Consider the following 13791-nt stretch of genomic DNA (forward strand, 5'->3'; position numbering starts at 1 on the left):
TAACGAAAAAAACGAAGAAATAAGAAAAAACGGCCTCTCGCGATTCGAAACCGCGATATCCAGACGTGTGGACAACCAAGGTTCTATATTGCTTCAAAACAAACGAAAATAACGAATTAATAACGGGTAACGGGAAAATCGAATTATTTGAGCAAGCCTAGTAAGTCAGAAGTGAGACAGTTGGGATATTTATAGGGTGAAATTGCTCATGTACCTCATGGAAAAAAGGGTTTAATTAATGTAAGGCAGGCGTGGCAAACTCATTTTCATCAAGTGCAACATCAGCCTTATGGTTGCCTTCAAAGGGCCATTGAATCTATGGACAGAGAATGGGTGAATACAGACGGTCAATGTCTTTTACATATTGGTCAGGGCTCTTTAGTGTTTACCCAATCGGGTCCCCAGGTGTTATTGAATGACATCTCTGCCTATTATCTACCATGTAGACTGGGGATTAAGTAGAATTGCAATCCAACACGATTTGTGATTCTAAGGATTGGGAAAGGCTAAATTACATTTTACAGTCAAACATCATATCCACAAGCCTTGTATCTAAATTCAAAGCCCACTCTCCCAACTAAACAGAACAAACAGCCACTTTCCAGATGTTACTGTATCCCAACTCCCATCAGCTCTAGTCATGATGTTTATTGTCAAGGAATACAAGACTTTGGAGAGTCACGAAAAATGCCATGACGGGCTGGATTTGGCCTGTGGGTCTTGAGTTTGACACATATGATCTAAGGGACTGCCATCATATTGGTACTGTGATAACATTCTGGAGACCAAGGATCCCCTCTGAGCATAATATCGTCAAGAATATAACTTGAAACAATTTGAAAGCACACACCATCACCATCATCATAATCTTGAACTCAAAACAGTATCCATGGTGAACCTGCAAACAGATATTTGGCACATGTCATATCTTTGGAATCTTTCATAATTTTGAGTAATTGATCAGAAATATTTTATGTAAAGTTATGTCTACATAAGCGATTGTGGTGTAATGTTTGATTAGGACTCCCAGAAACCAGGATTTACATCCCTCCTCTACCATGGAAAACTATTGTTTTCTCAGGCAAGTCACATTCCCTCAGCCTGAGGAAGACTGGCAAACCTCTGAATAATAACTCTTGCCAGGAAAACCCTAGAATACGGTTGCCATTAAATAAGAATCTACTTGAAGGCACAGGAATAGAGAGAACCACTGCGGTAATTAACTTCTCTTATATCAGTTTGAGGAGCCCTGGTGGTGCAGTGGGTTAAACCACTGAGCTGCTGAATTTGCTGTCCGAAAGGTCAGCAGTTCAAATCCAGGGAGCGTGGTGAGCTCCTGCTGTTAGCCACAGCTTCTGCCAACATAGCAGTTTGCAAATGTGAGTAGATCAATAGGTACTGCTCCAGCAGGAAGGTTACGGCGCTCCATGCAGTTATGCCGGCCACATGACTTAGGAGGTGTCTATGGACAATGCCAGCACTTCAACTTAGAAATGGAGATGAGCACCAACCCCCAGAGTTGGACACAACTAGACTTAATGTCAGGGGAAAACCATTAACTTTGCCTATATCACCTTTAAGATGCAGTGGGAAGCATATACGTAATCCTCTAAATGTTGTCTCAAATCTGTGGCCAGAAATTCTGCAGTAAAGTGGCCCAAGTACAATGTGAGTAGATAAATGAAAGTGAGATGAGGTGCAATACTGGCAATACAGGTAATACTGGCAATACTGACAAAAAAGCTTCAAACAGTCTCCACATCATCTATCAAGAAATAATTATGCAAGACAGGCAAATAGCACTTGGAGAAGTCCATTATCAATCCATCCCTTCTCCAGGGGAGGAGGGCAGAGGCGTGTTGGTGATAGTCATGTGTCTTGCCCTCTGGCTATGGACAGCTACAGCAGAATCATGCTGTTATAATTGTGTGATGTGAATGGCACCTATTCATTCTCATGCAATTGACTCCTTGGGGTACAATCCTATATACGTTTGTTAGTAAAGCTGTTGAAAGTCATTAAAACTTGTATGTAAAAAAGTTTTGCATATATATGCAATGGGATCATAGCCTGGTTCCAACCCCATGGGCAAAGTGCCATGAATGAATAATTCTGTACTTCAGATATCCTATGTGAAATTTGTGCATATGCTTGCGTTGTTGTCATTGTGGCATTTCTTTTCCATTTTCAGTTTTGATGTATACTTTTGGCATGTCATTTCAGTTGCTTATCACTCCTACTTTGAACATGCTCTTGCTTGGGACAAACACATGGATGATGAAAATGTCATGATCCTCACATATGAAGAGCTGAAAGAAGTGAGCATATGGACTTGTTGTTCTGAATACTGTTGTAGAAGGAACCCTCTGTTGCCAAGCAGTACATCTACGCTGTAGAATTAATATAATTTGAATCTGGTTTAACAACAGTGGCTCAATGCTATGGAATCCTGAGATTTGTAGTTAGCTGAGATACCAGCACCAATTGGCAGAGAAGGCTAACAACATTGTCAAACTACAAATCCCAGGTTTCCCTAGCATTGAACCATGGCAGTTCAAGTGCTTTCAAACTATAGTAATTCTCTACTTTCACTTAGTCTTACAATTTTTAAAAGTTATTTTTGGGTCCCATATAATATATTGCAACAGGAGACAGCGAATTCCTCTGAAGACTAATCACGAGGAGGATTCCATTGGCCTTGATGTCTCCATTGATAGAGAATGAAAAGGGGTGGAAGCAGCTGAATTCTGTCACTAACTACCTAGTATAAAATGAAAAAGCATGTCCTGCACAAATACTCATCACCAGGGGTCCCCAAACTAAGGCCCGGGGGCCGGATGCGGCCCTCCAAGGTCATTTACCTGGCCCCCGCCCTCAGTTTTATAATATAATATTGTTATATCAGTTTTAATAATACAATATATTGTATATACATATAATATTGATAATAATCTTATGTTATACAATATAATACTAATAGTAATACCATATAATAATAATATTAATTATATGTTATGTATTACATATTATATAATAGTATAGTGGTATAGTTCAATATAGTAATATATAATGCTAATATTGTGTTATGCTAATAATATAATATATTGTATGTACATACAGCTGCTCTGAGTCCCCTTCGGGGTGAGAAGGGCGGGATATAAATGTAGTAAATAAATGCAGTAAATAAATAATTAATTTTAGACTTAGGCTCGGCCAAAATCTGACATGACTTGAAGGCACACAACAACAACAACAATCCTAATTAACCTGACTCTCTCATTGGCCAGTAGCAGGCCCACACTTTTCATTGAAATCCTAATAGGTTTATGTTGGTTAAAATTGTTTTCATTTTTAAATATTGTATTGTTTTTTCGTCGTTGTTGTTGTTGTTGTTGTTGTTGTTGCACTACAAATAAGACATGTGCAGTATGAATAGGAATTTGTTTGTATTTTTTTTTCAAATGATAATTCGGCCCCTCAACAGTCTGAAGGATTGTGGACCGGCCCTCTGCTTTAAAAGTTTGAGGACCCCTGGTGTAGAATTTTGCATTTGTCTTAACTGAATTTCCTTCTATTAGTTATGGGGCTAATCCCATACGGATGAATCTACACTGTAGAATGAATGTAGTCTGGCATCAACTGCTATGGAATTGCAGAAGTTGTAGTCTTAATAATAAAACTTAATTTATAGTCCACCCTATCTCCTTGAAGGGACTCAGGGTAGCTTGCAACAAAATAAAGAGTGGTGGCAAATATTCAATGCTGAAAGTAACATTTAAACAAATCATAAACGAACTCAATAAAATTATAAAAGCAACTTAAATAAACAAGACGTAACACAATCCACACAATAACCAGATTAAATCCTTAAAATCTCCTGTCTTGCACTCCAGTTATGCTGTATGGCTGCTGATATCAGAACTAGTTTCAGCTTCCAAACTATCTTCAAAGGCAGCCCTACATAGACAGTGTTGCAGTAGTCCAGGTGGGTTGTGATTAAGGTGTGGACTATCATGGCCAAGTCCGGCATCTCAAGGTATGGGCACAGCTGGCACACAAGTTTTAATTGTGCAAAGGCACTCCTGGCCACCGCTGACACCTGGGGTGCCTTTGCCCAATTAAAACTTGTGTGCCAGCTGTGCCCATACCTTGAAGTGCCAGACTTGGCCATGATAGTCCTGGGGTTCCAGGGTCAGCTATGAATTCAGGATCACCCAGAGATTGCGAACCTGTGTCTTCAGGGGGGAGTGCGACCCCGTCCAACACAGGCTGTAACTCTACACCCTGGTCCGCCTTCCGACTGACCAGAAGTACCTCTGTTTTGTCTGGATTTATTTTAACTTATTAGTCCTCATCCAGTCCATCACTGATGACGGGCACTGGTTTAGGGGAAGGGCGGCATCCTTGGCATTCTGTGGGAAGGGGTAATAGAGTTGGGCATCATCCGCATACATTTGACACTTATCTTCATGACCGCACCCCCCCCCCCCCCCCCTCCGCATGAATCAGTGCGGGTTATAGCTTTGCACTTATTCTATTCCCTGTCCAATTGTTTACAGCTTGACCATGTTCTCAGTAGGCTACCACCATTGGTTGATGAGTGCTGTTTGAATTAAATTTTAACTTGTTAAAATCCCACCACTATCTCCCTGAAGGGACTCGGAGCGGCTTACACATAGCACACAGTTTCAGAACAGAACATAAAATGAAACACAATTTAAAATACAGTTGAATAAAACATATAGTGATATTAAACTGTATTTTAAATTGTGTTTTATTTTATGTTCTGTTCTGACACTGTGTGCTATGTGTAAGCCGCTCCAAGTCCCTTCAGGGAGATGGTGGTGGGATACAAGAATAAAGTTATATTATTATTATTATTATTATTATTATTATTATTGACACTGAACTCCAGATGATCTCTCCCAATCATTCCATGTAAATGTTAAACAGCATGGGGGACAGAATTGAACTCTGAGAGTCCCCCCAGGCCAATGGCCAGGGAGTCAAACAGAAATCCCCTAGCTCCACCATCTGGGTCAGACCCTCCAGGAAGGACTGGAGCCACTGTAAAACAGTACCTCCAAGCCACATTCAGAGAGTCAGTCCAGAAGCATACCATGGTCGATGGTATTGAAAGCTGCTGAGGTCCAGGAGAACTAGTGGGGACACACTTCCCCTATGTAGCTCTCTTAGTAGATCATCCACCAAGACGACCAACACCGTCTCAGTCCCATAGCCAGGCCTGAAACCAGATTGAGATGGATCTAGGTAATTGGTTTCATCCAAGAACCTTTGGAGTTGTGAGGCCATCACCTTCTCCAGAACCTTGCCCAGGAAGGGGAAATTGGATATCGCCCTATAATTACTCAGTTGAGTGGGATCCAGTGTGGGTTCTTCAATAAATGTCTTACTGCTGCCTCCCTGAAACTAGTTAGCATTATGCCCTGAGTCAGGGAGGCGTTTACCAGCACTTTCACCCACTCTGCCAGCCCCCCTCCCACCCCCGATCTGATTTAATGAGCCAGGATGGGTCTAGGGAACAGGTGGTCGGTCTCATTCCTCCCAAGATCTTGTCCACATCCTCGGGCTGGATAAATTGAAAGGAATCCATAGAACCATGACAAACAGATGCCTCAATTATGTTTCAATGTCTTTAACTTTAACAAGCTCAAGAGTCCTACTTGCTTACCTAACTACACATCCCACGATTCTGTAGCACTGAGACATGGCAGTTAAATGGCATCAAACTGCATTCATTCTACAGTGTAGATGCACCCAAAGTGGAGTCAAACTGCATTCACTCTATGGCTTGATGCACCCAAAGTGCATTCATTCTACAGTGTAGATGCACCCAAAATGAAGTCAAACTGCATTCATTCTACAATGCATACAGGCAATGAATAACCCAAAGCAGCCGCCTGCCCGGGCAAGCCACTGAGGCTGCAGTAACCACCTCAAGCCTCTAGGGGCGCATCCGGTAAGTGAGAGCGCTTTTCTATTGGTCTCCGCGAGGCTGCTTTCAGTTTCGATTCCCTGCGGGGCCCGCCCGCTGAGCAGAAGCAAAGAAAGGAAAGAGAGCGGCCAGATCAGCTGTAAGGAAACGAAAGCGGGCCTGTCAGTTGTTGTTGCTGCTGCTGCTCGAAACTCACCTGAAGAGAGAAGCAGACATTGCGAAGACCCAGAGTAAGCAAAAGCGGCGGGATTGAGAGGGAGGGTCTTTCACGAAGTTAGAGAATGGCCGAAAGATCTCCTCCTAAATGGGGAGAGCGTTCTAGCTCTTCTTGAGGCTGATTGGGGGGCGCGCGCGATCCCCAAGGCAGCGTGGCACAGTGGTTTGGGTGTAGGCCTTCGGCTGCGGAGGACACGGGTTCGAGTCCCCGATCGGTTTCTGTCTCAGAGGAGGGCGAGGGTAAAAAAAAACCTCTGGGTTGGAAAAGAATAACAAATTGGGAAAAAAGTCATACTCCTTCCCAATGGACTGGGTTTTGTACATGTTCTTCCTTGACTGCTGTGTCCACCACAGTTGCATCTACATCAGGCATGGGCAAACTTCGGCCCTCCAAGTGTTTTGGTTTCCAAATCCCACAATTCCTAACAGCCTGGTTGTTAGGAATTGTGGGAGTTGGAATATAAAACACCTGGAAGGCCCAAGTTTGCCCATGCCTGGTCTATACTGTAGACTTTAAGCGTCTTGACACCCCTTTAGTTGCCATGGCTCAATGCTGCAGAATTCTGGATTTTGTTGTTTGGAGAGGCTTTTGGAGAGCTATGTGCCCAGTCACACTCTGCCTTCCTCTTCTGTAGCGAAAGGCATGCATAGTACAGTGGTATCCACTGAAGCAGGGCTCCTCAAACTTTTGAAGGCCCCTCAGTCTATTGGGGGGGGGGCAGACTTGTTGTTGTTGTTGTTGTTGTTGTTGTGTGCCTTCAAGCTGTTTCAGACTTCGGGCGACCCTAAAGCAACCCTATCACAGAGCTTCCTTGTCAAGATTTATTCAAAGGAAAGTTGCCTTTGTCTTCATCTGAGGCTGAGAGAGTGTGACTTGGCTAAAGTCACCCAGTGGGTTCAGAGCCACAGTCTGACGTTCAAACTACTATGCCACACTTCCCTCTCTGTTTCCTGCCTATCTTTCTTCCTTTTCATCATCGCTGAGCCTGAAACCACAGGTTTCAGCGGTGGCCAGGGGAGCTTTCGCACAATTAAAACTTGTGCGCCAGTTGCACCCCTGCCTTGAGAAGTCAGACTTGGACACAGTAGTCCATGCTCTTTTTACATCCCAAGTAGCCTACTGCAACACGCTTTATGTGTGGTTACCTTTGAAGACTGCTCGGAAGCCTCAAATGGTCCAACGGGTGGTGGTCAGATTGCTCACCGGAGCAAGGTACAGGGAGCACACAATCCCCCATTACGTCAGCTCTACTGGTGGCCAGTCTGCTACTGAGCACAATTCACAGTGCTGGTTTTAGCCTATAAAGCCCGAAACGGTTCTGGCCCAGCTTACCTGTCCAAACGTATTGCCCTCTATGAAGCATCTCTGAGATTAAGATCGTCTGGAGAGGCCCTGCTCTCGGTCCTGCCTTCCTCACAGGCACGATTAGCAGGGGCGGGGAACAGGGCCTTCACAGTGATGGCCTCTTGGCTGTGGAATTCCCTCCCTGGGAATATTAGATCAGCCCCCTCCCTTCTGATCTTCCGTAAAGGACTGAAAACGTGGCTTTGTGACCAAGCCTTTGGAGAACATGTGCAATAGACATATATGGATTGATGTGCAACGCCTCTTGGAACGGCTCAGGGACAAATGCAAGATACTTCACTTCGGCAGAAAAAATGGAAATCAAAGATACAGAATGGGGGACGCCTGGCTTGACAGCAGTGTGTGTGAAAAAGACCTTGGAGTCATCGTGGACAACAAGTTAAACATGAGCCAACAATGTGATGCGGCAGCTAAAAAAGCCAACGGGATTCTGGCCTGCATCAATAGGGGAATAGCGTCTAGATCCAGGGAAGTCATGCTCCCCCTCTATTCTGCCTTGGTCAGACCACACCTGGAATACTGTGTCCAATTTTGGGCACCACAGTTGAAGGGAGACGTTGACAAGCTGGAAAGCGTCCAGAGGAGGGCGACTAAAATGATTAAGGGTCTGGAGAACAAGCCCTATGAGGAGCGGCTTAAAGAGCTGGGCATGTTTAGCCTGCAGAAGAGAAGGCTGAGAGGAGACATGATAGCCATGTACAAATGCGTGAAGGGAAGTCATAGGGAGGAGGGAGCAAGCTTGTTTTCTGCTGCCCTGCAGACTAGGACACGGAACAATGGCTTCCAACTACAGGAAAGGAGATTCCACCTGAACATCAGGAAGAACTTCCTCACTGTGAGAGCTGTTCGACAGTGCAACTCTCTCCCCCGGGCCGTGGTGGAGGCTTTTAAGCAGAGGCTGGAAGGCCATCTGTCGGGGGTGCTTTGAATGCGATTTCCTGCTTCTTGGCAGGGGGTTGGATTGGATGGCCCATGAGGTCTCTTCCAACTCTACTATTCTATGATTCTAAGTTAAATGTTTTAATTCTTTTAATGTATTTTATAATTCTCTTTTAACATTGACTTGAATTGTACACTGTTTTAAGGCATCAAATAGTTGCCTTTATGTGAGCCGCCTTGAGTCCCCTCGGGTTGAGAAAGGCTGCGTAGAAATGTCATAAATAAATAAATAAATTTTCTCCTCCTTCCCTAAACATCAGACTAAAGAGGGGACTTTATCTGGGGTTGGGACCCACTGTTTAAGAAGCAGTGTTCTAGATAATATTTGGAGGGATTTTAGGATAAATACTTTTTTTGGACAAAAGATTGTGATCTCGGGCCAAAAAAGACATAACCAGGACAAACCTGTCAGAAATATTAAAAGGTAACTAGGTATTTTTAATTACAAAAATGTGAGTCAACTACTAAAATAGTTAAATAAGCTAGCATCACCCTGAGGAGAGTGAGTATGCCAAAGCCTGTTAGAGTTAGTAGGCCAAAGCTAGTGTGAGGTAGGCCTCTGACTGAGAAGGCCTCAGTATGAGATGACCTGGTGTGCGAATCTTTGGTGAGAGAAGCCCCAGGTTGAAGGTCTTGTGTTTGAAGCTCCAGTGCGAAGGCTGCTGTGTGTAAACCTATTGTGTGGTGTTAAAGCTATTGCGTGAAGCTTCTGTGAAAGTTCGTTGTGAGAGAGCGAAGCCTAGTGTGGAAGCAGATGAAGAAATATAAAGATCTTTACTTGTATTATGGAAGCCTTGTTTTTGTAAATAGTGCAACCATATTATTTTGCTACAAAGAAAAGTCTTCATTGGTCTGTGTGTTTTTGTTCTTTTTATCACTTTTGGCTACTGATGCTGTGTCACACTGCTGCTAATAAGTTACTCTGCTATACATTTTTGGAGTCTTTTATTAATAAGCCCACTCGCCTAACAAAGCTCACTTGATGCTGCCCACAGCTGTCCAATTTAATTTCTCCATCACCTTTAGGAGTGTTGGAAGTATTTTGTGTATGGAGCCCTTTAGGATCTCCCTAAAAAGTAATGCTCTTTTTTTTTAAAAAAAATCTAAAATGTCTTGTAAGATGTGTGGGAAGTATTTCCACCATGCTTTTTTTGAGGGAATACACCCCTTCCAGGCCTATTTGTGTGAATGGGAGAGGGGGTGGGGAAACCATGAAGGTCTCTTAGGGGAAGTCTGACATTCAGAACTTTTTAAGGGAAAAAATAGACAAATATTGCTAAGTATTATTTAAATGTTATTAAAGCATGGTAAGTGTTTCTAATCAGTTTCTTTCATTTTATAGAGCTCATCGGAATGGCAGCTAACCACAGGGACCCTCATGTGTGCATGGCAAAGCTTCATGAATATTGTCAGAGAAATAGGTTGCAGTTGGAATATCTCGAACTGGATATCAGGGGTCCTCCTCATGATCGAATGTGAGTTAATGAAAGATGTCAAGACATAAAGAGCCATCAACCTCACCCCACCCCCCGGAATGTATGCCATGTAAAAATGACATTGGACTTCATAGCCAAAGAGTCCGTTTCAGTATCCCCACTAGCCCTACTTATTAATCTGTTAAAGTTTCTCATTTTATTTGGATTTTGCTGCAGATCAAACATTATAAAGATTCAGGCTTCTTTTCTTGAAATTGCCCTTTAACTCTCTTCCCGAACTCAGTGTCTAAGGTAAGAGGAGGCAATACATTTTCTATGTTGCTGTGCCTCATTTTTTCAGCTCCTGAAACCAGATTCTGGATTGGAGAAGGCCAATCGTAGGAAGTCATTATTTCTTCTCCCTTCTGAAAATGAAATTCTGCTGTGAGTCTTGGTCCAGCAGCTCAATGTGTCATTAATGAAACACAATTAAACAATGTCTCAGTTTTACTGCTAAACCCATTTCTGGATTGTCACAGTTGAATCACTGATTTTCAGGGCATACCCAATTAAAAGAGTGACGGGACACAAAATAACTGGGAAATTTAGAAGAGCGTCCAGCTATCAGTATTTAAATAGTTTTCAAAGGGATTAGAGCAGTGGGTCCCAACCTGTGGGTCCCCAGGTGTTTTGGCCTACAATTCCCAGAAATCCCAGCCAGTTTACCAGCTGTTAGAATTTCTGGGAGTTGAAGGCCAAAACATCTGGGGACCCACAGGTTGAGAACCACTGGATTAGAGTATCAAGCTAACAACCAGCATTTTACCCAGCCACCCTTACTGGGTAAATCAAATAATTATTTTCCTTTGCATACGTTCTGAGCATTTGATAATTTTCCACATAAAATTATTCCTTACTTTGACCAGGTGTTTATTATTATTACTCATCAGCTTAAAAATCTTTAGATCAACAACTGTGCAATTTCTTTTTATTTCCTTGTCCTTCTTAAATGATAATTATTCTGAAGATTTTATATGGGAGAAGGGGAGGAATGGCATTTTCACAATAAAACTCATAAATTTAATTTGTTTTCTGTCTCTCCTCATGGCTTGAGTTACAACATAGTTGAAGTACATAAAACATAAGACCATTAAAATAATACATTAAAAACATAAAACAAAACTTAAAACACCAATACTAATAAAATGTAAATTTAAAATTCATAGTTTAAAATTGGGTAGAGCTGCTGGAAAAGAGAGGCCTTAAATTTTGTTTTAAATTTAGATAGCTCATTTAGCTGTCAAACCTCTTCTGGTAGGTCATTCCACAGTCTAGGAGGGTGATAAAAAGGCAGTCCACATGAGCAAGATAGAATCATAGAATCATAGAGTTGGAAGAGACCTCATGGGCCATCCAGTTCAACCCTCTGCCAAGAAGCAAGAAAATCGCATTTAAAGCACCCCTGACAGATGGCCCTCCAGCCTCTGTTTAAAAGGCTCCAAAGAAGGAGACTCCACCACAGTCTGAGACAGAGATTTCCACTGCTGAACAGCTCTCACAGTGAGGAAGTTCTTCCTAATGTTCAGGTGGAATCTCCTTTCCTGTAGTTTGAAGCCGATGTTCAGCATCCTAGTCTCCAGGACAGCAGAAAACAAGCTCTTCCGTATGACTTCCTCTCATATATTTATACATGGCCATCATATCTCCATGTAAGTTGGAACAGTTATATTTTTAATTGTTAACATCAGCCAAATATATAAAGAGAGGGGTGGCGGGAGGGAGAGAGAGGAAAAGTATGACCTTTTAGAGACCATAACCTTTTGGAATGCCAGAATCTCCATAACCTTTTGGAGAATAATGGCATTCACAACCATTTGAAAATCATAACCTTTTGTAAAAGTATGATCCTCCTGAGAAGAACCAATAACTCTTTTGAGTAAAATCTTCTCTTCAGTGGTATATAACCACATGTACTTATGCAAGGCAATTTAGTTTCCAGTTGTTATACTGATAATCAAGTTGTCACTGATCAGTTAGGAACAAGATTATGCCAATGCACAAAAAAACAGCAGTTTCAGAAGTGTTCTTTTCAGTGCCCCAAAACATCTACTTTCCCATAAAACATCTTGTTTCTATATCATGCTATCAAGATACAGAAATAAAGTAAACTTCATTGAAAGTAAGTATCTGGTTTACTCACAACCTTCATGTATTCAGCATACAGGTACTTAACTTGTTAATCCAGTTATAGATAAGATTTGAAGTAGTTTTTTTCTTTTACTCAAGTAGTTACTCAAACTATCCATAAATTCCATTTCCTAGTTTTCTTGCTAGGCTCATTTCATTTCAGTCTTTATGTGTGATTTGTGAGTTGTGGTTCATGATTTTGTTTTCTTTTTCAGTTTCACTGTAGCAGTTCAAATAGATAAAATACAGTATAGACAATGTGAAGGAAAAACAAAGAAAGAAGCAAAAGCGCATGCAGCAGTACTAGCTTGGGAAAGTATAGAGACTGGAAATGAGGTAAGTGGAATGTCTACAGTGGATTGCATAGTAATACAGATGATATAATCATAGAGTTGGAAGACACCCCAAGGACCATCCAGTCCAGTGATTAAGAAGACTGCAGTAGGGAGTAAGAAATGGGCAGTAGCTTGGCTGTAATAAAGAAGGTGACCAGGAATAGAAAGCAGGCTTCATATACTTCCTAATAATGCCCTTTCATTCATCTCTTTATGTTCTCCATTTTATGATGATGAAAGCAAACCAGGTTATTTCCACGGCCTTTTAGCCTTGGTGATTCTTTCATCACTCTTAGCTGTGCATCAGACTATTAGAAATTTGAGTTGAAATTTGCTCATTATACGGAGTCCCACAAGGTAAAGGTTTTCCCCTGGCATTATGTCTAGTCATGTCTGACTCTGGGGCTTGGTGTTCACCTCCATTTCTAAGCCGAAGAGCTGGCATTTTCCGTAGACGTCTCCAAGGTCATGTGGCCGGCATGACTGCATGGAGTGCCGTTACCTTCGCACCAGAGCGTTACTTACTGGTCTACTCACATTTGCATGTTTCAAATTGTTAGGTTGGCAGAAGCTGGGGCTATCAGCGGGAGCTTACCCCACTCCCTGGATTTGAACCACCAACTTTGGTCAGCAAGTTCAGCAGCTCAGCAGTTTAACCCACTGTGCCACTAGGGGCGTCAAAGTCCCACTATGACCTGGTTATTATGGTATTCTTGTGCTGTTTGAACATAAGGGGAAGAAAATGTTTTTAAAATTGTCCCTCCTCACCAAAAAAATGTAAAGACCAGTGTCTTTATTTAAATTCCTTTCCACATTAGTGGGATATGAGATAGAGGTCTCTCGTGTTCTGCCAATATTATTTTTAAAAACCAACCACCACCAAGTGTTTCAAAAATGGAATCAATCAGATGTAATTTGAATATGGCAAATTCTTCTACAGATGGAAAAGCCAGACAAAGAAACCAGATAAATAGTGGACTTGGGTAGCTAAAATGGTGCACCCTTTGAATCCTAACAGATGTGTTCTTGTTATTGGTTTGTTGGTAGTTTTATCTGCACTTGGAGTTGTTATTATTAAGCTGCTTTTATTGCAGAAACCAAGACCCAGCAACCTTAAAAAACACACAAATTAAACAGAATTAAATATTACCATTATTAAATCATATAAAATCATATAAAACAAAGAACTATACAATCATTAGTAACAATTCAAACATCATCCAGCCATTCCTTCTTGGACTCCTTATCCAACAGGTATTTTCCAGCAACCTATTATGATCTGTATCCACGTACTGAAACATGTATTGCAGCCGTTTCCCTTCACTGAGAATGGTTTCCCCTCAAAAGAAAGACATTTTTTCCTACCCGAGAAGTCTG

At 41.9% G+C, this 13791-nt stretch overlaps 1 protein-coding gene across 2 annotated transcripts in view; it reads left to right on the forward strand.

Moving 5' to 3' along the window:
- eif2ak2 (eukaryotic translation initiation factor 2 alpha kinase 2) overlaps window positions 1-13791 on the forward strand; it is a 55842-nt gene that overhangs the window by 12800 nt on the left and 29251 nt on the right. The window contains exons 1-3 of one of the 2 annotated variants that reach the window (XM_008125552.3): window positions 5989-6186; window positions 9820-9952; window positions 12295-12415. In XM_008125552.3, the coding sequence (XP_008123759.1) occupies window positions 9831-9952; window positions 12295-12415 (243 nt within the window). In that variant the 5' untranslated portion in view covers window positions 5989-6186; window positions 9820-9830. Of the gene's footprint in view, window positions 1-5988; window positions 6187-9819; window positions 9953-12294; window positions 12416-13791 lie in introns of those variants that run through there. The other variant, XM_062974327.1, reaches the window with a different exon arrangement.

This window comes from Anolis carolinensis, chromosome 1 (assembly GCF_035594765.1).
Source record: "Anolis carolinensis isolate JA03-04 chromosome 1, rAnoCar3.1.pri, whole genome shotgun sequence".
Classification (NCBI taxonomy): domain Eukaryota; kingdom Metazoa; phylum Chordata; class Lepidosauria; order Squamata; family Dactyloidae; genus Anolis; species Anolis carolinensis.